At 54.6% G+C, this 21,858-nt stretch overlaps 1 protein-coding gene across 1 annotated transcript in view; it reads right to left on the reverse strand.

The window, feature by feature from the left end:
* Nucleotides 1-21,858, reverse strand: part of sipa1 (signal-induced proliferation-associated 1) — a 94,442-nt gene that overhangs the window by 32,770 nt on the left and 39,814 nt on the right. Inside the window, exons 2-5 of the mRNA XM_078532737.1 lie at nucleotides 12,549-14,235; nucleotides 9,684-9,814; nucleotides 5,572-5,760; nucleotides 163-337 (exon numbers count right to left, since the gene is read on the reverse strand). Of these exons, the coding sequence (XP_078388863.1) occupies nucleotides 163-337; nucleotides 5,572-5,760; nucleotides 9,684-9,814; nucleotides 12,549-13,743 (1,690 nt within the window). The 5' untranslated portion in view covers nucleotides 13,744-14,235. The remainder of the gene's footprint in view (nucleotides 1-162; nucleotides 338-5,571; nucleotides 5,761-9,683; nucleotides 9,815-12,548; nucleotides 14,236-21,858) is intronic.

Below are 21,858 nucleotides of genomic sequence, written 5' to 3' on the forward strand. Positions count from 1 at the left end.
ATTAAGATCGAGAACACAGTTTCAGAAAGGGGAGGTGGGACTTGAACTCACCAGTTCAACCCTCCCATCCCCCCATGTTCCACACTAAGGGGTCTCTACCCCACTTCCCTGCACCCCCACCCCCTACCCCCATCGTCCTGCTGTTCGCCACACTCGACTTACTCTTGTTATCCAGCTGAGCTCGATATTTCTCGAAGCCTTTCAGTTTGACCCTCTGCCCCAGGAGGTCGAGGAACTCATCAAAGGCCGGACCAGCGGTTTCGTTGTTGTACATCTCCTCCTCTGTGCTCTGTCCCGCTTTACAGTACATGATCCCCACCTTGCGCTGGAAGGTTAACTGCGGGGGTAAAGGAAACACAGGATGCACGTTAACGCCATAAAACCCCTCCCTAATTGCCCTTGAACTGAGTGGTTGGTGAGGCCGTTTCAGAGGGGCAGTTAAGAGTCAACCACATGTGGCTGTGGGGTCTGGAGTCACATGTAGGCCAGACCGGGTAAGGATGGCAGATTTCCCTTCCCTAAAGGGACATTCACCCTTAGAGAAAAGAGGGACTGTCACCCCGAGGCTCCTTGTACAGAGTGAATCGAATTGAACTGCTGACAGTCAGAAACCCTCATTGAGACTTGGGTTGTCACGAAACCACAACTAGGCCCCAAATTTGGCAATCCCGCTCAGACAGGCCGGGACAAATATAAAACACTTCCTGTCCACTCGTGTCCAAAACTCATCGCTGTAACCACAGATTAGATTGCTCTTTCAAAGGGCCAGTATGAGCACAGTGGGCTGAATGGCCTCTTTCTGTGCTATATCGTTCTGTTTTGGTTGAGGACAGGGGTGGAGCTTGGTAGTGATAGTTTCCAGGGTGCTATACCATTGTCTGGGCACAGCGGGTGAGGACAATCAGTACCCGTGTACCCAGTAAGAGCGTGTGGGACCCGTACCCCAGTGAGAGTCACTGTGTGTGTGGGACCCGTACCCCAGTGAGAGTCAGTGTGTGTGGGACCCGTACCCCAGTGAGAGTCAGTGTGTGTGTGGGACCCGTACCCCAGTGAGAGTCAGTGTGTGTGGGACCCGTACCCCAGTGAGAGTCAGTGTGTGTGGGACCCGTACCCCAGTGAGAGTCAGTGTGTGTGTGGGACCCGTACCCCAGTGAGAGTCAGTGTGTGTGGGACCTGTACCCCAGTGAGAGTCAGTGTGTGTGTGGGACCCGTACCCCAGTGAGAGTCAGTGTGTGTGGGACCCGTACCCCAGTGAGAGTCAGTGTGTGTGGGACCCGTACCCCAGTGACAGTCAGTGTGTGTGGGACCCATGCCCCAGTTAGAGTCAGTGTGTGAGGGACCCGTACCCCAGTGAGAGTCAGTGTGTGAGGGACCCGTACCCCAGTGAGAGTCAGTGTGTGAGGGACCCGTACGCCAGTGAGAGTCAGTGTGTGTGGGACCCGTACCCCGGTGAGAGTCAATGTGTGAGGGACCTGTACCCCAGTGAGAGTCAGTGTGTGTGGGACCCGTACCCAAGTGAGAGTCAGTGTGTGTGAGACCCGTACCCCAGTGAGAGTCAGTGTGTGAGGGACCCGTACCCCAGTGAGAGTCAGTGTGTATGGGACCCGTACCCCAGTGAGAGTTAGTGTGTGTGGGACCCGTACCCCAGTGAGAGTCAGTGTGTGTGGGCCCTGTACCCCAGTGAGAGTCAGTGTGTGTGGGACCCGTACCCCAGTGAGAGTCAGTGTGTGTGGGACCCGTACCCCAGTGTGAGTCAGTGTGTGTGGGACCCGTACCCCAGTGAGAGTCAGTGTGTGTGGGACCCGTACCCCAGTGAGAGTCAGTGTGTGTGTGGGACTCATACCCCAGTGAGAGTCAGTGTGTGTGGGACCCGTACCCCAGTGAGAGTCAGTGTGTGTGGGACCCGTACCCCAGTGTGAGTCAGTGTGTGTGGGACCCGTACCCCAGTGAGAGTCAGTGTGTGTGGGACCCGCACCCCAGTGAGAGTCAGTGTGTGTGGGACCCGTACCCCAGTGTGAGTCAGTGTGTGTGGGACCTGTACCCCAGTGAGAGTCAGTGTGTGTGGGACCCGTACCCCAGTGAGAGTCAGTGTGTGTGGGACCCGTACCCCAGTGTGAGTCAGTGTGTGTGGGACCCGTACCCCAGTGAGAGTCAGTGTGTGTGGGACCCGTACCCCAGTGAGAGTCAGTGTGTGTGTGGGACTCGTACCCCAGTGAGAGTCAGTGTGTGTGGGACCCGTACCCCAGTGAGAGTCAGTGTGTGTGGGACCCGTACCCCAGTGTGAGTCAGTGTGTGTGGGACCCGTACCCCAGTGAGAGTCAGTGTGTGTGGGACCCGCACCCCAGTGAGAGTCAGTGTGTGTGGGACCCGTACCCCAGTGTGAGTCAGTGTGTGTGGGACCTGTACCCCAGTGAGAGTCAGTGTGTGTGGGACCCGTACCCCACTGAGAGTCAGTGTGTGTGTGTGTGGGACCCGTACCCCAGTGAGAATCAGTGTGTATGAGACCTGTACCCCAGTGAGAGTCAGTGTGTGTGGGACCCGTACCCCAGTGAGAGTCAGTTTGTGTGGGACCCGTACCCCAGTGAGAGTCAGCGTGTGTGGGACGCGTACCCCAGTGAGAGTCAGTGTGTGTGGGACCCGTACCCCAGTGAGAGTCAGCGTGTGTGGGACCCGTACCCCAGTGAGAGTCAGTGTGTGTGGGACCCGTACCCCAGTGAGAGTCAGTGTGTGTGGGACCCGTACCCCAGTGAGAGTCAGTGTGTGTGGGACCCGTAACCCAGTAAGAGTCAGTGTGTGTGGGACCCGTACACCAGTGAGAGTCAGTGTGTGTGGGACCCGTACCCCAGTGAGAGTCAGTGTGTGTGGGACCCGTACCCCAGTGAGAGTCAGTGTGTGTGGGACCCGTACCCCAGTGAGAGTCAGTGTGTGTGGGACCCGTACCCCAGTGAGAGTCAGTGTGTGTGGGACCCGTACCCCAGTGAGAGTCAGTGTGTGTGGGACCCGTACCCCAGTGAGAGTCAGTGTGTGTGGGACCCGTACCCCAGTGAGAGTCAGTGTGTGTGGGACCCGTACCCCAGTGAGAGTCAGTGTGTGTGGGACCCGTACCCCAGTGAGAGTCAGTGTGTGTGGGACCCGTACCCCAGTGAGAGTCAGTGTGTGTGGGACCCGTACCCCAGTGACAGTCAGTGTGTGTGGGACCCGTTGCTCTGTGAGATCCAGCGCCTTCAGAAGGTGGTGGCAGGCAGAGAAAACAGTGTTTTCCTTTAAAACGAACGCCTCATTTCTGAGCAGAAACTGCAAAACTCAGACTTGCGTCTCTCTAAAACCATGATCATGTCATTCTCTTTGCTCTGAATAATTAATTAGACACTACACAGAGTCAGGCAGTGGTTTGAATCAGACGGCTTGTTAAAAGTCTTCATCATTCACTTTCCAACCCAGTAATTTAACAGGCAGCGCTCCCCAGGGTCTCAGCCTCCTGTCCTAACTGAATAGATCAGGGTGGGGAGGGGGAGAGTGAGACAGGGAGCGAGAGGGGAAACAGATAGAGAGGGAGGCAGAGACACAGAGAGAGAGAGAAAAAGACACACACATCGAGAGGAAAGAGTGAGAGAGAGAGGTGGGAACAGGGAGAGAGAGCAAGTGAGAGACTTGGGAGGTGGAGGGAGAGAGACAGAGGCGGGGGGAGAGAGAGAGAGAAAGAGAGAGAGGGAAGACAGAGAGAGACAGAGGGGGGAGAAGAGAGAAAGACAGGGAGACATAGAGTGGGGAGAGAGAGAGTCATGGGTTGGGGGAGAGAGGGAGAGAGACATGCATGGGGAGAGAGAGATGGAGTGAGACAGAGAGAGAGTGGGGGGGGAGAGAGAGACAGTGAGAGAGAGAGGGACAGTGAGAGAGAGAGAGACAGTGAGAGAGAGAGAGAGACAGTGAGAGAGAGGGAGAGACAGTGAGAGAGAGGGAGACAGTGAGAGAGAGAGAGTGAGAGAGAGAGAGAGACAGTGAGAGAGAGAGGGACAGTGAGAGAGAGAGAGACAGTGAGAGAGAGAGACAGTGAGAGAGAGAGAGAGAGAGACAGTGAGAGAGAGAGAGACAGTGAGAGAGAGAGAGAGACAGTGAGAGAGAGAGAGAGAGGGACAGTGAGAGAGAGAGAGACAGTGAGAGAGAGAGAGAGACAGTGAGAGAGAGAGGGACAGAGAGAGAGAGAGAGAGTGAGAGAGAGAGAGACAGTGAGAGAGAGAGGGACAGTGAGAGAGAGAGAGAGAGTGAGAGAGAGAGGGAGACAGTGAGAGAGTGAGAGAGAGAGACAGTGAGGGAGAGAGGGAGACTGTGAGAGAGAGGGAGACAGTGAGAGAGAGAGGGACAGTGAGAGAGAGAGAGACAGTGAGAGAGAGAGGGACAGTGAGAGAGAGAGGGACAGTGAGAGAGAGAGGGAGACAGTGAGAGAGAGGGACAGTGAGAGAGAGGGAGACAGTGAGAGAGAGGGAGACAGTGAGAGAGAGACAGTGAAAGAGAGGGAGACAGTGAAAGAGAGGGAGACAGTGGGAGAGAGGGAGACAGTGAGAGAGAGAGAGGGACAGTGAGAGAGAGGGAGACAGTGAGAGAGAGGGAGACAGTGAGAGAGAGAGAGGAGGGGAGACAAAGGCAAAAATGAGAGAGAGACATAAGGAAGAAATGGACACCATAAATGATGATGTTTGTCAAGGGTATGAGCATTGGTGATTTTGGGTAGATTCCCATTCACCCTCTCACACACAGATACACACAGAGACACACAGAGACACAGTCTGCTACACACAGAATCACATTCAGTCACATGCTCAGTCACGGTCACTGAACTCTGGTCGATTACTCCTCTCCCTATCCTCTGCCCTCTTGGAGACCAGTACAAGGCTGGACATGAATCCAGAGCTTCTCCCTGTCTACCTGACTCAGCGGGACGACCCTGGGCTACATTCACCCACTGAGCCGTTTAGACATTGCATTAATAATGAATCACATTTATGTTTCCATCCGTGCTGTATCAATTATTGACGATGTTTTCTCCATCTCTCACTCCATGATACGTGAACCCTGTGCCACACAGCATGTGGGCTATCGGGGGGGGTGGTTGGGGAGGGGGAGAGGCATCAGCCCCTGAGATGCTTGCCAGGTTTGTGCCCCCCCCACCCCGCTGCCAGAGAGCTGGCTGGCAGGTCGCTCAGTGAGCTTGGCCACTCGGTAGATAGATCAGGAAGAGGGCAGGTTCGATCTCTGTGCTCGGCTGAAGGAGCTACCTTGCGCTGTGACTCTTGTATAATTACTGCAAAGCCTCCGGGACCACCCAGCGATTCTCCGCTAGGTAGCGGGCACGCCTTAGGCAGGCGGTACAGTACAAGAGGCGAGCGCTTTGTTTCCCCTTCACCCGCTGCGCATGTACAAGTGGGCGCAGGGCAGCAAGAGCCTGTCTTTTGTAAAAGGGGGTGGGGCGACACGCTGACCCCGGGGTGACCCCATCTTTCGGGGTGGGGAGGGGGACTGAACGGCGCGGAGGGAGGAGCAGGGAGGAACCCCCCCCTCCCAAGGCCTACCTACCCCTTGCTCGTCCAGTTTCAGGAGCATTTCCGGAACCTTCGGGGAGTTGGATGCCAAGCGGAGACACTGGACGTTCAGCCCCGGCACCACGTATTCCAGAAGCTTCTTCGGCGGGATCCCCCGCTGCGTGCCATGACGGATCGACGAAGGAAACGATTCCTCCAGGATGGACGCGCGGAGTGTCCGGAGCTGTGGGCGCAAACAAGCAGGTGTTTTACTAAATGTATCACGGCCGTTCGATCGTGCTTGGTTTAGGGTCGGTACAATGCGCCCAATACTGGCAAAACCGGCTGAGGAAATTCCGCTAGAGTCCAGAGTTCCTGTCATCTTTCGTGCTTTTGAACATAGGAACAGGAGTAGGCCATTCAGCCCATCAAGCCTGCTGCGCCATTCAAACCAGATCATGGCTGATCACCTATCACGACGCCATTTTGCCCCACTGTCTCCATACCCCTTGACGTTATTAGTGTTCAAAAATCTATCGCTCTCAGTCTTGAACATTCTCAGCGACTGAGCCTCCACGGCCCTCTGGGGTAGAGAATTCCGAAGATTCACCACCCTCTGAGTGAAGAAATTCCTCCCCGTCTCAGTCCCAAATATCCGGCCCCTTATTCTGAGGCTGTGCCCCCTGGTTCTAGACACCCATCCCAGCCAACCTACCCTGTCGCACCCGGTAAGAATTCTGTACGTTTCAATGAGATCACCTCTCATTCATCGAAACGCTACAGAATACAGGCCCAGTCTCCTTGGAGAAGGGGACCAAAACTGTACACAATACATAGGACTTAGGAGCAGGAGATTCAGCCCTTCGAGTCTGCTCTGCCATTCAATAAGATCATGGCTGATCTGGTTATGGTCTCAGCTCCACTTTCTTGTCTGCACCACCCCTCCCTCCCCCCTCACATTTCTTCATTCACAGGATTGTTTGGCATAATTGGCTAGGCCAGCATTTATTGCCCATCCCTAATTACCCAGAGGGCATTTGAGAGTCAATTACATTGCTGTGGGTCTGGAGTCACATGTAGGCCAGAGCAGGTAAGGATGAAGATTTCCTTCTCTAAAGGACAGCAGTGAACCAGGCGGGCAATGGTTTCATAGTCATCATTAGACTTTTAATTGCAGATTTTTTATTGATGGGGGGGGATTTGAACCCAGGTTCCCAGAGCATTACCCTGGGCCTCTGGGATACTAGTCAGTGACAATACCACCACCTCCAATAGGTTTAGGCTCAAACTGCTTGGCCTTTCTTCATAGGGTAAGTCCTTCGTCCCTTGCAGGAATACTCCCAGTGCGATCTCACCAAGGCTCGGTGCAATTGCAGCAAGACACCTTTACGCCCGTCCTCAAATCAACAGTTTAAAATCGTTGCCCCGGATGTGGGCCCCGGCCCACAAACCGGGCACTGAAATCAGGATGAGCGAATCACTGGGGCGAGTTTCCGACAATTCCGCTCACTCTCAGGCCTTCGAAGAGGCTTCAAAAGATTAAGCTGTATCTCCCAGGCAGCAAGGGCAGCCATAGGCATATTTTAAAAGGTTTTGAACAAACTCTTTATAAAACAATACAAAGGAACTGACTAAACTTGTACCTCAAATTTAGTTAGAAAACAGTTATGTGTATTTTTTTTAAGAAAATCATTCCAATCGGGAGGCGCTGTGATTTAAAATGCCTGTTTTTGCAATAAAGCCACTGTATTTCAATCAAACGGTCTGATATGTTATGATCCTTGACCAGACTTCGGGACGTACGGGGAGATCTGGTTAGGGACCAATTACGTTTTGTTTTGTCACTTGGTAGTGCAGAACTTGAGTATTGCCGAAAAAAGGTGACAGGTCAAAGCTTTTCGTCTTGCACTCATCAGCTCACTTCACAAGAATACCAATATAAGGGGAAAACAAACAATTTATACTGGATGGGAAAAGAGTGCCAATTGGTTGGCAAGCGGACTCTTGACTGGTAGAGGTGTTGCCGTGGGGAGTGCACCAACTGATGGTGACTGACAGTTAACTGCCGAGCACCGTTTAAAATTTTAAACCAGGCGGCTTGACCCTGATTGGTCAAGGCATTGCCCTGAGGAATGAGTCAGTGAATGGCTGCAAGTTATTGTGTTTAGCTTGAAACGGGTGCAATGTGCGTACGTTTGGTATTCTTGGAACATGGCATTCTCACAAGGTGCCCTGATGAGTGCAAGATGAAAAGCTTTGACATATTTTGTTGAAAGTAGATAAAGGTTGATATTCAAGACACTTTTTGGAGTAAAAGCCACAAGTTTCCACAGGTTTTGAACGGACAAAAACGAATTTTACCATACAAGTTCAGAAAGATAAAACAATTTACAATATCTATCTTATACTCTGACATTCAGGGTAAGTGTGAGGTACGTGTGAATTAACAGGCAAACTGTGGTCAAGCACACCACACGACAGAGTAAATGACAGATGCGACCAAAACAGAGTCCATGCATTTCTCGACAAATCACCCAGGCATCAGTCCCACTGTGAGTCAACCAATTTCACTGAAACCTTGTCATTCTCACAAGGGTTTCCAACCTCCACCTTTGAAGATCCTGCCTTGGAATTCTCTCCAAATATCACTCCCACTCGGGCAGCTTTAACAATGGCCCAACTCACAGGGTTTCGAGGTTCCTTCTCCCTGGATTCCCCGAGTACAATTAACATTAGCTCACAAGCACACTTTCAGATCTACGGCCGTGCTGAGGAGAACACCACTGCTCCAAAGGGGTACCTTTTCCCCAGTGCCCCTCTTTACTTAAAATCCGCTCCCTGCAGCTCTTTCTTTAGCTTAACTTAACTGGGACCTGTTGCGCCTGTGACATTTCTTGGCCGACTACCTCAAACTGACTGCCTCAAGTAGTGCTGTTCACTGACCCTTGACCTGATCTGGGGACCTATCAGAACACTTCCAGAGGGTCCCACCCTTGTTGCGAGGAAGGAACCAATGTAACGTGCATTGGAACATCCCATACCTTAAACGTTACAATCTCCACAGGCTGTTAATTTCACACCCAGGGACACACAGATCAACCGATATCATGTATATAACATTTTTCCTTTTAAATTATATTTCAAAAGGCTGTCCAATTTTGGGTTCGACAATATGCTAATAAGTTTGAGTGGAAGCTCAAGCAGGAAGAAGAAATACTTCAAAATGGACGCAACTAAGGCCACAATTTGCAACAGAACCTCCGAGTGTGTCTAAAGTGGAAACTACATGTACACTCCAGATGTGAGTACACTTCCTGAGGTGCCTTATTGGCTGTGAAGCACTTTGAGATCGATGCCCTGAGGTTGTTTTCTTTAATATTCATGGGACATGGGTGTCGCTGGCTAGGTCAGCATTTATTGCCCATCCCTAATTGCCCTTGTTCAAGGGCAGTTAAGATTCAACCACATTTGCTGTGGGTCGGGAGTCACATGTAGGCCAGACCGGGTAAGGATGGCAGATTTCCTTCCTAAAGGGCATGAGCGAACCAGATGGGGTTTTTATGACAATCGGCCATGGTTTCACGGTCATCGTTAGACTTTTAATTCCAGATTTTTATTGGATTCAAGTTCCACCAGCTGCCGTGGTGGGATTCGAACCTGGGTCCCCAGAGCATTAGGCTGGGTCTCTGGAATACCACCACCTCCCCGTGGGAAGTGTTGTAGGCGATAGTAAGACAGGTAACCAAAAACTTAGTCAAACAGGGGTCGGTTTTAAGGAGCATCTTAAAGGAGGGGAGAGAGGTGTAGAGAGGTTTAGGGAGGGAATTCCAGAGCTCTGGGCCTAGACGGCTGAAGTTATATCCGCCAATGGTGCAGTGATGAAAATTGGGAATGCACAAGAGGTCACGAGCAAGGAAAAACCAGGAAGGCTCGGGAAATGACTGGCACCGGAGTTCCATTCCAAATTTTACAAGGCCAGTTCCGACCAATACCAGTCATTTCCTAAGTTTCACTGGTTTTACATTTGGGGATATCCCCATTGGGTCGTAGGGCAGGAGGAGGTTACCTCGAATCTAGGGGGGTGTGAAAGTACGTGAAATGTGACCGACAGCCAAACAACGATCAAGCCAATCCCACATCCCCCAATGGACCAGCCTGCATGCCTACCTCTGTGGTTCTGACAATGATCCTGTAGTTATACTGCGAGCTGCTCCCTGCGTCCTTGTCTTTGTCTTCCCGCCTCAGGCTGACTGCCACAGGCCCGAGGCTCTCCTCCGTCCCAAAGAAGTTCTGGTGCTCTGTAGAAACCCAAGGGAGAGGCATCACCGCTGGGAAGGTTCTGGAAGGGGCGGGGGGAATGGGGGCCACAAATATTGAACCCGAGAGAGGGAAACAGAGGCTGGATTCTATAAACTCTGTGAGGATAGAGAGGAGGATGTACCGCTGATGTTCATAGGCTTTACCACAAGATTGCCTAAAGGTTCACCAATCAACAAAATGCACCCACCCCCCACCCACCCCCGGCTTCCCCCACAGTCTCTACTGACACGAGACCAGGGCCCACTGTGCGGAGTGGAGACGGTGGCCATCAAAAGAACTGGGGGCCACATTCTGTGAGCACAGCCGTTTTCTAAAACAAAAAAAAAACCAAAATGAATTACGCCTTCGGACTGTGACTTAAGGGCTGTGCAGGTTTCAGCCTCCAATGTGCTCCCTTCCCGAAAGTCTTGTTATCTGGTGTCAAAGGGCGGCTGCCAGGAACTGCGACGGCAAGTGCACGGAGGCAAGTGTGCAACTTGAGTGTCAGGAAGGTACGGCGGGGAGTACGTCACCCAAAGCCTCTCGCACTGACGAGGGTTCATGACGGCTTCACGCTCAAGATGGCCAACCACAGAGCGAGGGCCCTTTGGCTGCGAGGCGCTTGCCTCAGCCTGACCACAGCATCCTCTGCAGGCTCATGGGGCTCTTGGGGCACGGATCGATGGCGTCAACAGAGTGGTGCATGAGAAAGAGAGAGAGAGAGAGAGAGAGAGAGAGAAGAGTAGCTGATTGCAACACTGACAGGAAACGTTCAGAGACATGTATAACCGCACCGGGGAAGGAAACACCGCAGGTTTCCAAGGTGCCGACGAGCCAAGAGTGAAGGCAAAGTCCAGCCTCTGCAATCAGAGTCAGCACAGGGTGGACAAGACAGTCCAAACGACGAGGCCCCGCCAATCCCTGCTCGGTGGATGATCCCTAGGTCGCCTATTCGATCGCCATCTTTCTCGGGAGCTCCCTTGGGACTTAGGGTGCTCTCGAGCTCCTGTGGGCTTCCCCTTATTGCTTCATAGGGTGAATGGGCCCCCCTCTCCCCCCTCCTCTCCCCCTGTGCAATGTCATGCCTCCCCCTTCAGGAGATGACAGCCAATCGTGAGAATGCGGGTTAAGTGGAGGGGGGTGGGAAATGAGTCAGGTCTCGCACTCCTCATCGTGCAAGAGCTCTCTTTCTCTGGGAGCTGGTGTTGGGAGGGGGGGATAGCAGCAGACTCAGCTACGCTGCCAAGGCACACCGTTTTACATTGTTACAGGGAATTTGCAGCACAGAAACAGGCCACTCGGCCCATCGGGACCATGCTGGTGTTTCTGCTCCCCTTGAGCATCCCCCGACCCCCTCTCCATCTGCCCCCATCACCATCTCCTTCTGTTCCTTTCTCCCTCGTGTGTTTATCCAGCTTCCCCCTTAAATAGATCTACACTATTCACCTCGACCGCTCCCTGTGCGAGCGAGTCCCACGTTCTCCCCGCTCTCTGGGGAAAGACGTTTCCCTGCCTCTCGGCCTGGTCTTGCCCTGCAAGTGGAAATATCTTCTCCAAGCCCACCCTGTCAAACCTCTTGATGAGTTTAAAGAGCTGCATCGGGGCAGGGTCTTGTGGTGGAGTGGGTAAGTGCACCTTCCTCTGGGCCCGAAACTCGGGGGTTCAAGTCCCCCTTCAGAACCTGATGACTGCGGAAGGAGTGCGCATCATGTGACCAAGCAGGTCAATCCTTCCAATACGCCTGACGGCAGGCGGTAAGGGCGGGAGAGTTTCCTGGCCAGCCAGTAACGGCAAACCATTTTTCCAAGCTTAATTACGGACCAATCCTTTGGAAATCCATGATGCCAACCAGAGAATAATCGGACACCTCCACCCAGTCCCCAAAGGAAGAGTGTCAGACCATTCGCCACGGTAAAAGAGGCAGAAAATGCTGGAAATACTCAGCAGCTCAGGCAGCGTCTGTGGAGAGAGAAACAGAGTTAGCCTTTCAGCTCGAGGGCTTAACAAAGGGCCTCAAAGGCTCATTTCTCAGCTCATCCAGCTCCCCTTCCGATTGGCCAGGGTCCTCACCCCTTGATTCACTCTTCACCATCAACCCCACAAACACCCCACTGTCAGGGGAAACCAGACTGAGCACAAATTTTACTGTGCAGAAAACTGAATACACTTTGAACAGATTCCCTGACACTGTCCCCATCAAACACTCCCAGGACAGGTTACAGCACGGGGTTAGATACAGAGTAAAGCTCCCTCTAGACCGTCCCCATCAAACACTCCCAGGACAGGTACAGCACAGGGTTAGATACAGAGTAAAGCTCCCGCTACACTGTCCCCATCAAACACTCCCAGGACAGGTACAGCACGGGGTTAGATACAGAGTAAAGCTCCCTCTACACTGTCCCCATCAAACACTCCCAGGACAGGTACAGCACGGGGTTAGATACAGAGTAAAGCTCCCTCTACACCGTCCCCATCAAACACTCCCAGGGCAGGTACAGCACGGGGTTAGATACAGAGTAAAGCTCCCTCTACACTGTCCCCATCAAACACTCCCAGGACAGGTACAGCACGGGGTTAGATACAGAGTAAAGCTCCCTCTACACCGTCCCTATCAAACACTCCCAGGACAGGTACAGCACGGGGTTAGATACAGAGTAAAGCTCCCTCTACACCGTCCCTATCAAGCTAGTGGCTGGTCTGTACTGAGTGAAGTTGCCACTTTTGATCCGTTACCTTTGCTGCTGAAATACTTTCTGTAATAGTTGGCGCCCAGGTCGGCGTGCTCGATGAAGTAAGTAGCCGTCCCTTGCCGGGCCAGGTGGCTCTCCCGGGGCTCCTCCAGCACCGACACAGCGGCGTTGGGGCACCGGCTGCTGTCCCGCGGTTCCACCTCGCCGCCCACCTCGTTGCGGAAGTGGGGGCAGCTGAGGACCAGCTGGGTGTCCTTGCCGTCGCCCGGGTCCGAACCGGCGCCGCCGCCGCCGCCCCCCGGCACCGCCGCTGGCGGGCGCTGCAGCTCCTCGGTGCTGCCGCCGTTGCCGGGGGAGGTGGCCTGCGCCGGGAGCTGGGAGGCGGCTGAGGCCCCCGTGATGATGTTCTTGCGCCGGCCGGCGCTGTCGCGGTTGGAGACGGCCCGCCGCAGGTCGAAGAGGATGCTCTGGACGTCGTAGTGGACCAGGTTCTTGGCGCTGGTCCAGGGCTGGCAGTGGTCGTCCTGGCCGGCGGCGGTGGCCTGGGCCGGCGGCGGCGACCTGGGGCTCTCGGGGTCGCTCCACTGCGTCTTGAACTTGCGGAACACCGACGGCTCGGCCGGCGGGGTCTCAGGCAGCGGCTTGGGCCTCCCCCTGGGGGCCTTGTCCTCCGCGCCGGGACTCTCGGACAGGCCCAGCAGCAGGTAGGGGTCCTGGAAACGGGCGGCGCTGGGGCTGAAGTCCCCCCCCGGCCGCCCGGCCTCGCCCTCCCCTTCCCCGCCCCGCGGCGGCTGCCGCTCGATGGAGGAAGCGCTGCCATACTCCCGGTGGAGGGCCGTGCCGGCGGCGAGGTGCACGGCCCGTTGCTCCGGCCCCTGGCCGCAGCCGCTGTCCGTGATGGTCACCTCGCTGTTGCTGCGCTGTATGGTCGGGTTGCGGCCCGGCGCCGCCGGCGGGGCCTGGGGCTCCTGCCTCTCCTCCTCCCCGGCGTTGTCCGTGGGGCCAGCGGCCTGGTCGACCGGCCGCGGGGGCCCTTTCCCCTCACCGCCCTGGCCCCTCGCGGCCCCATCCTCCAGCGACTCCCGCCGGGGCGGCCATTCGGAGATCCGGGCCCTCACTGTCGTCCCCGCAGGCTCCGGGCTGGGCCGGGGGGCCCGGGGTTCAAAGTTCACCGCCGAGAGCAAAGGTCGGGGGCTGTTCCGCTTGAACTTCCTGAAGAAAAAGTCGTCCGACTGCATGTCCTGTGCCGCCAGGCCGAGAACGGGGTCTTCCCTGCCTCGCCGCCCCTCCCTCAGGGGGCAACCAGGCCCACGCGCTGGGGGCGGGTGTCACTGGCTGGAGAGCGGCAGTGGTCGCCAGGCACAAGCATCGATTGGGAGGGGGGAAGACAATGAGCATCGCATCCCCGTGCACCAACACTCAGTCCAAGGACTCAACATAGGGCCCTCTCTTCCAGGGGAACGGCCGCTCCCTTCATCCCAGGCAGCATCAAATCTCCAAGGGGACTCGGGCCATCACGGGGAGGGGTGGGGGGGGGAAGACGGAGCAGCGAGGCGAGTGCGAAGGTCAACGGTTCAGGGGCTAAGGGAGCCCAGAGCTCTCGAGTTGTTCCAGCTACAGTCCAAGGTCGGGCATCTTGGGCCTTGCGTTTCAAATCTCCCGCTGGCTTCCTTCAGCTCCGGGTGCTGAATGTGGATCTTCACACGGTCCAAGGTCAACTCAGATGAAACCTGGGGAAAACAAGAGAAAAACAAGGGTTAGATACAGAGTAAAGCTCCCTCTACACCTTCCCCATCAAACACTCCCAGGACAGGTACAGCACGGGGTTAGATACAGAGTAAAGCTCCCTCTACACTGTCCCATCAAACACTCCCAGGACAGGTACAGCACGGGGTTAGATACAGAGTAAAGCTCCCTCTACACCGTCCCCATCAAACACTCCCAGGACAGGTACAGCATGGGGTTAGATACAGAGTAAAGCTCCCTCTACACCGTCCCCATCAAACACTCCCAGGACAGGTACAGCACGGGGTTAGATACAGAGTAAAGCTCCCTCTACACTGTCCCTATCAAACACTCCCAGGACAGGTACAGCACGGGGTTAGATACAGAGTAAAGCTCCCTCTACACCGTCCCCATCAAACACTCCCAGGGCAGGTACAGCACGGGGTTAGATACAGAGTAAAGTTCCCTCTACACTGTCCCCATCAAACGCTCCCAGGACAGGTACAGCACGGGGTTAGATACAGAGTAAAGCTCCCTCTACACCGTCCCCATCAAACGCTCCCAGGACAGGTACAGCACGGGGTTAGATACAGAGTAAAGCTCCCTCTACACCGTCCCCATCAAACACTCCCAGGACAGGTACAGCACGGGGTTAGATACAGAGTAAAGCTCCCTCTACACCGTCCCCATCAAACACTCCCAGGACAGGTACAGCACGGGGTTATATACAGAGTAAAGCTCCCTCTACACTGTCCCCATCAAACACTCCCAGGACAGGTACAGCACGGGGTTAGATACAGAGTAACTGCCACAATCGAAACCTAACAGGTCAAGCATCCCTTACTCTATTAAGGCGACAACTCCGATTCACCTCGAATGAATGTTTTGTGGGGGTCTCAGTGATCAGACTGACCCATGGGGAACGAGAGGGTGCTACCATTCCCCATTCAGTCTAAAGCTGACCCCACAGCCTGTCCAGGAACCTGTGGACTGGCTGGGAGGCTGGGCTGGTGGTAGAGCGAGGCGGGCGGGTGCAGGGAAGCCAATGTGGCCGCTGTAACCAAGGTACCGCGCCTCACCTTGGCAAAGCAGCCTGGTGGATTGGTAACCTGGGGGGGTGGTAGGGGAGGGGATGGACGATTGGCACTTGCGAACCATCGATTGAGACGTTTTGTTCCCAATGCTTGATCCATGGCCATTGAGGCGTTGGGCTGGGAGCAGATCGAGGCGTCTCAGGCCGGAATGAAAACCCGCCCTTATCTTCCCTTTACTCCAGAAAACAACCGTTTCGAAGGAAAGCGATAGGTAGAAACAGCACAGCAAGCTTTTTGTGAGCGAGAGTGGAGCCAAAAATGGTCTCAAAGGCTTTTGAATAATTGAGAGGCCTCTGGGACAGCAAAGCCTATCAGGTCCACATTCTCCTCTTACTGGTCACGAGGGACCCGGCGTACAGACAGGGCCAAGGGTCAGGACAGCAGTTAGGCCGGGCCTGGAGCACAGGGAGTGGTGCCTCTCCCTAGTCATAGGTAAACTGGTGCTGCTGGTGGAACAGGCTGGTGGATTTATTCATTCCACCACTTATCCCTCCCCCCCACCATCTCAGCCTCCTCCGCTCTACCCTGCCCCGCCTTGCTGATTCCCATTTGGAACCCCCGCAGGGCAGCCCAAAAACCACCTCTGCCTGCCCCTGCCCCATAACCCCCGCATGCCACTCCCCGCTCCCTGCAGACAAGAGCCAGCCAACTGCGATGAAATGCATTCCTGGAGGCTTCATCCCATGACTTGCCCCCACGCTCCAGTCGGCCAACACGTCCATCCTGGTGACCTACGGCCTTCCTAGGCGATGTGGAAAGCAAATCGACTTAATACCCAATTGGATGATGCTTGACTGTCAGCCAAACAGGCTTCTACTACCCCCCCCGGCCCCCCCACCGCCCCATTTTTATATCTGTGAACAAGAAATGTTGAAAAATAAAAGCAATCGTTTTTTAATGTCCCGACGATTTTCCTCCAGGGTTGCACACAGCAGTGTCCTGGAAACTGAACTTCAATTCCAGGGGGGATGCTCCAGGCCAATCCTGGAGCCTCAGGATTAGGCCTCAGGAGCGCGGCTAGGCCTCAGGAGCGCGGCTAGGCCTCAGGAGCGCGGTTAGGCCTCAGGAGCGCGGCTAGGCCTCAGGAGCGCGGCTAGGCCTCAGGAGCGCGGCTAGGCCTCAGGAGCGCGGCTAGGCCTCAGGAGCGCGGCTAGGCCTCGGGGTGGGGGGGCGGTGGCTATTTTGAAGCAGCTCAAAGGGCGAAGGGTAGACGACAGGACTTTGGGGACAAGAAGCAAATATTCAGCCGCCGATACTTTCATTTACGCGGTGCCTTTGATAGAGTAAAACGCCCCAAGGCCCCTTCCAGGAATATAAGTCCAAAAAAAAAGAATTGACGTAGTAGGAAACATGGGCCAGGAGTTTCAGCTCAGCGTGCGGGCACGCGCCCGCCTGGGTGTGAAATACCGACGATGGCGTCGGGCCAGCGTCCTGGCGTCGCCGCGCGCTCCCGCGATATCTCAGTCGGCAGGCGCGCGCGCGCGAGAGTCAGCGGCACTGCCCGCCGACAGTCAACGGGCCTTAAACCAGCTCGTCGACCCGTGTCGTCCCCTGCCCATCCAACCTCACGTCTGGCGGGCAGGCAGGCGGGCGAATCGGCCAGGCGGCCGTTCGATTTTTGAGGGGGCCTCGTCCGTGGGTGGGGATGAGGTCCCCGTCGTTAAATTTGTTAAAAGAACGTGTGGGAAGGATTTTAATAATCGCCATGTAAAGGAAAGCCCGCCGTGCGAGCATTTCTTCCAGATCTTAAAAGCCTTTAATTTAGTCTTTAATAGTTTTCAGCGCCCTCGCACTCCTCCTGCAGCCCCCCCCACCCCGCCTACCCCAGCAGCGCTGAGGCGCTCAGCGCCCGTTTGACTCTCACTGACTGGCCGTGAAATCGCAGTTGGGGCCTGATCGGTGGGGTGGGGGGCGGCTGCTCCTGAGCCTAGCCCCCTCCCCCCGGCCCCGAAAACCCTGCCCCCTTGGTCGAAGACAGCGGGTGACCAAAAGCTGGTCAAAGAAGTGGCCTCATGAGGAGGAGGAGGAGCGTCTTAAAGAAGGAGAGGGAAAGAGATTAGAGAGTTTTGCGTTCCGGAGTCCAGGCCCAAGGCTGTGGACAGGCGATTAGAAATTGGAGATATGGAATTGGACCAAGGGTGGGGAAATAAAAAGCACCGTGGCAACAGAAGAGGGGGTGCCAGTGGTGGGTGTGGGGTGGTAAAGAGAAATGGGTGAGTGGGATAAGTAAAGTGTTCAGATCCAAGCACCACTCTAGAGCAGCGCGGTGGATGACTCTCTCTGCTGACACTGATCCATCCGATCCCTGCGCACGGATTGACTAGTGCAGCAGGCACAGAGAGAGAGAGAGAGAGAGAGAGAGAGAGTGTACAGAAGCCCCACTGTTAAGGTGCCCTTGTCCTCTCCACACCATGTCCAGTGGGCAGAAAGAGCCTCTCGTCTTCACTGCGCCAGATGGCCTCACTTGGAGAGTTAAATAATTCATTGAACGGAGCGGAGGGTGTGATTAGAAACATTAGCATTAATTAACGCCGAGTCTCCCAGTAACCCCGGTTCCCTGGGCACTCGATATTTAATCAGGTCAGAGCTCGAGACTGTTCATTAGCTCGTTGAGCTCCGCTGCTTCACACCTACCCACCCACCCCCCGACCCACCCACCATCCCCCCAGTTTAACACCCGAAAGGGCTGCCATTAACATTTGGTCAGATTTTAGACTGCTTCAGGCTGTCTTGTAAGCTCAGGGCAGCACATCGTGGGCAGCGGACAAAGCGAGAACCCAACAAGAGGACGTTTTGGGGGCACCGTGTGGAAGAAGGTACTTGCTGTTCTATATTCGCTACCCCATCCCCCCCAACCTACCCCAGTTTTCATCCACAAAGCTCTGTCACCCGCCGCTTTGACCTTTGGCCTGTTTCAAAATGGCCACCCCCCTGACAAGGCCGATCCTCACTTCTCAAGCTGAGGCTGGCGCTTCAGGACAGACAAGGGCTTTTAATACCATTAGCCCAGCCTGAGGAAGCTCATCAGCTGAGCTCCACCCTCCCCTCCCGGCGAGTGAGTCGGGATGGCGGAGTGGTCTCAGGTTATAGCCTCCTTTGGCAGGCCTGGGTCCCAATCCAACTTCCGACATTGATGTTAGGGGGAGGCAGTGGTACTGTCGCTGGACTAGTAACCCAGAGAGCCAGGGTGATGCTCTGGGGACCCGGGTTCACCGCAGATGGTGGAATTTGAATTCAGTAAAAATCTGGAATTAAAAAAGTCTCATGAAGCCATTGCCGATTGTGGTTAAAAACCCCATCTGGTTCACGAATCCCCCTTTTAGGCCTTGAGGAAATCTGCCGTCCTTACCCGGTCTGGGCCTACATGTGGCTCCAGACCCCACAGCAAACGTGGTTGACTCTTAAAATGCCCTCTGAACAAGGGCAAGGACAATTAGGGAGGGGCAACAAGTGCTGTCGTAGCCAGCGATGCCCACGTCCCATGAATGAATCATTTTAAAGAGGTAACACCCTCCCTGGATGTTTGACTATCAGGAGGGCCTTGGCTATCACAGAAGCGGAGGGAGCTGAGATTCGCACAGGAGAGGGAGCCCCGAGTTACTCTCACGCCTCCCTTAAGATTTGTCAAAGTGTATACCTATTAATGACTTTCCTCCCGAAACAGGGGAGGCTTCAGTTGCACAGGCTCGATCCTATGGCGCAAGCGGGTCATGCTCGGAGGTGATGTGCTATTCAACAACGGGGGGGGGCGCAATTGCGGACTCAGCCCGTGTCCTTCTCGCTCAACCCACGGCTATCCCCAAGACAGGTAATGGCAGAAGTGGTGGGGGGGGTGCTGGGTGGGGGAGGGTGGCAAAACTGGACTGGTCGGCTTTTCTTCGACTGGTTAGGGTTGGCGGAGACCCCCGAGGCATCAGAGGAGTTTGCCAAGTTGGAGGGCGGTGACATGAACGGCCAGCGCAAGCCTCCAAGCGAATTAGCACCGGAACAAGGCAAGATTGACTGTGCACGCTGCCTATTCAACTGTGGCGTCGGTGCCCGATTCTGGGAAGGGGATCGAAGCCTTGGACAGGGCGCAGAGGAGGTTTAACTCGAACGGGGACCAAGGATGTGGGACCTCAGTCCCTGTGGGGAGACTGGAGGAGCTGGGATTGTTTTCCTTAGAGCAGAGAAGGTTACGTAGGAACATAGGGCTCAGGAGCGAGAGTAGGCCCTTCAAGCCTGCTCCGCCACTAAGATCATAGCTGACCTGGTTGTGGTCTCCACTCCACTTTGCTGTCTGCCCCCCCCACCCCGATAACCCTCCACTCCCTCGTCAATCAAAAATCTCTCCGACTCAGAATGAATCTATTCAGTGACCCGGCCTCCACTGCCCTCTGGGGAAGAGAGTTCCACAGACCAACGACCCTCTGAGAGGAAAAATTTCTCCTCATCCCCGTCTTAAAAAGGGAGGCCTCTTATTCTTAAAATTTGTTCAAAATCATGAGGGGGGTTTGGATCGAGTGAATAAGGAGAGACTGTTTCCAGTGGGCAGGAGGGTCGGTAACCAGAGGGGGACACAGATTGAAGAGAATCGGGAAAAGAGCCAGAGGGGGAGATGAGGAGAATGTTTTTTTTGACACAGCGAGTTGTTGTGATCTGGAAGGCGCTGCCTGAAAGGGCGGCGGAAGCGGATTCAATAGGGACTGTCAAAAGGAAGAGTTGGATGAGTATTTGGAAAGGAAGAAAAACACAGGGCTGCGGGTGGGGGTGGGGGGGAGAAAGAGGAAGGGAGACAGATTTGGACAGCTCTGTCAAAGAGCTGGAACAGCTACACTGGGCTGAATGGCCTCCTTCTTGAGCTGTACGATCCTGTGAGCAACCAGTTGTGCAGGGCGGGCTTGCAAGAGAGCTTACATTTTTCCCTATGGTTGCGACACCGGGAGGCCAGAGTGAGAAACAGGGCCTAACAAAGCCCTGGCCAAGTTGCCAGGCATTCCTCAGCAACTCCCCTCACCCCCGCCCCCCACCAACCCCCAACCTAGGGTTGCCAACCGTGATGCGTTCCTGGGGGCTTCATCCCATGACTTGCCCCCACGCTCCAGCCATTAGTCGGCCAACACGTCCATCCTTGTGTCGTACGGCCTCCCTAGGCCAATTAGAAAGCAAAGAGACTCATTACCCAATGGGATGATGCTTGACCATCAGCCAAACAGCTTTTTTTCCCCCATTTTCAATATTTTTATATCTGGGAAAGGGAAACGTTCAAAGGAAAACACAATCGTTTTTAAAGTCCCGATGATTTTCCTCCAGGGTTGCACACAGCAGTGTCCTGGAGACTGATCTTCAATTCCCGGGGTCACCAGGCCAATCCTGGAGGATTGACAACCCTAGACCAACACCCACCACCCCCCAACCCCAACCTGTTTTCCCTACCCCAACTCCCCCCCTACCCACCCAACCATTATCTATCATTGGTTGAGGATTGATCCTTCCGTTCCCCCTCACAGGAGTTCATCCGTGCTCGATGACCCTGTGCCCCGAGCATATATTATCTTCGCAGTTCCTCCTTCCCTCGCTCAGGGAGGTGGGTCTGTAGCTTTAACCTCTCAACAGGAAGTAATACCTACCCTCAAAGTGTCACTGTGAGATTACCTCAAACCCTTGAGCACAGAATCCAGGCCGACACAGCGACTGAGGGAGTGTTGCGCTGTCGGAGGTGCTGTCTTTGAAGGATGAGACTTTTTAATGGGGATGTGGGCGTCGCTAAGCATTTGTTGCCCATCCCTAATTGCCCCTTGAGCTGGGTGGGGTGCGAGGCCATTTCAGAGGGGCAGCTAAGAGTCGACCACATCGCTGTGGGTCTGGAGTCACATGTAGGCCCAGACCGGGTAAGGACGGCAGATTCCCTCAAGGCCCAACTGCCCTTTCAAGATCTATTTCGAAGAAACACCGGGGGTATCTCCCCGACGCCCCGGGGCCAATATTTATCCCTCCTCAACAATCGCTGGAAAAAAAAAACAGACGATCTGGGTCATTATTAGATTGCTGATTGTGGGAGCTTGCTGTGCGCAAATTGGCTGCTGCATTTCCTACGTTACAAAATGGCTGCCAAGCATTTTGGGGTCGCTTCATGTCATGGAAGGCGCTAACAGCAATGAAAGCCCTCGCTTTATTTATAAAAATTAATTGCTAACAAATTAACATTCACAGGTACAAAATAATTGGGCTGTCGGGGGAGGTGGTGGTGCTGTTAGAGCAGGACTTATGAGTGATAGTCAGTTATAAAACATCAATTCAGTCAAGCGATGTTAATGACTAGATTACCAGCCTAAAACCCTTTACAAACATCTGCGTTGACCATCCTTTTATCTGTCCAAGAGTTCGGTGAGCACAGCGCTCTTCAAAGTGCCAAAAAGATATTAAAGAGAGGAGCTGAAAAGAGACAGATATTCCCTGCTGTCTTTTACTGAGGTATAGCCAGAAATGTACAAGTACCTGCCACTCAAACAAGCAGTAAATTAACCCCAGTTTGATCTCAGGACTCACAGCAAC

This window comes from Cetorhinus maximus, chromosome 31 (assembly GCF_964194155.1).
Source record: "Cetorhinus maximus chromosome 31, sCetMax3.hap1.1, whole genome shotgun sequence".
NCBI lineage: Eukaryota > Metazoa > Chordata > Chondrichthyes > Lamniformes > Cetorhinidae > Cetorhinus > Cetorhinus maximus.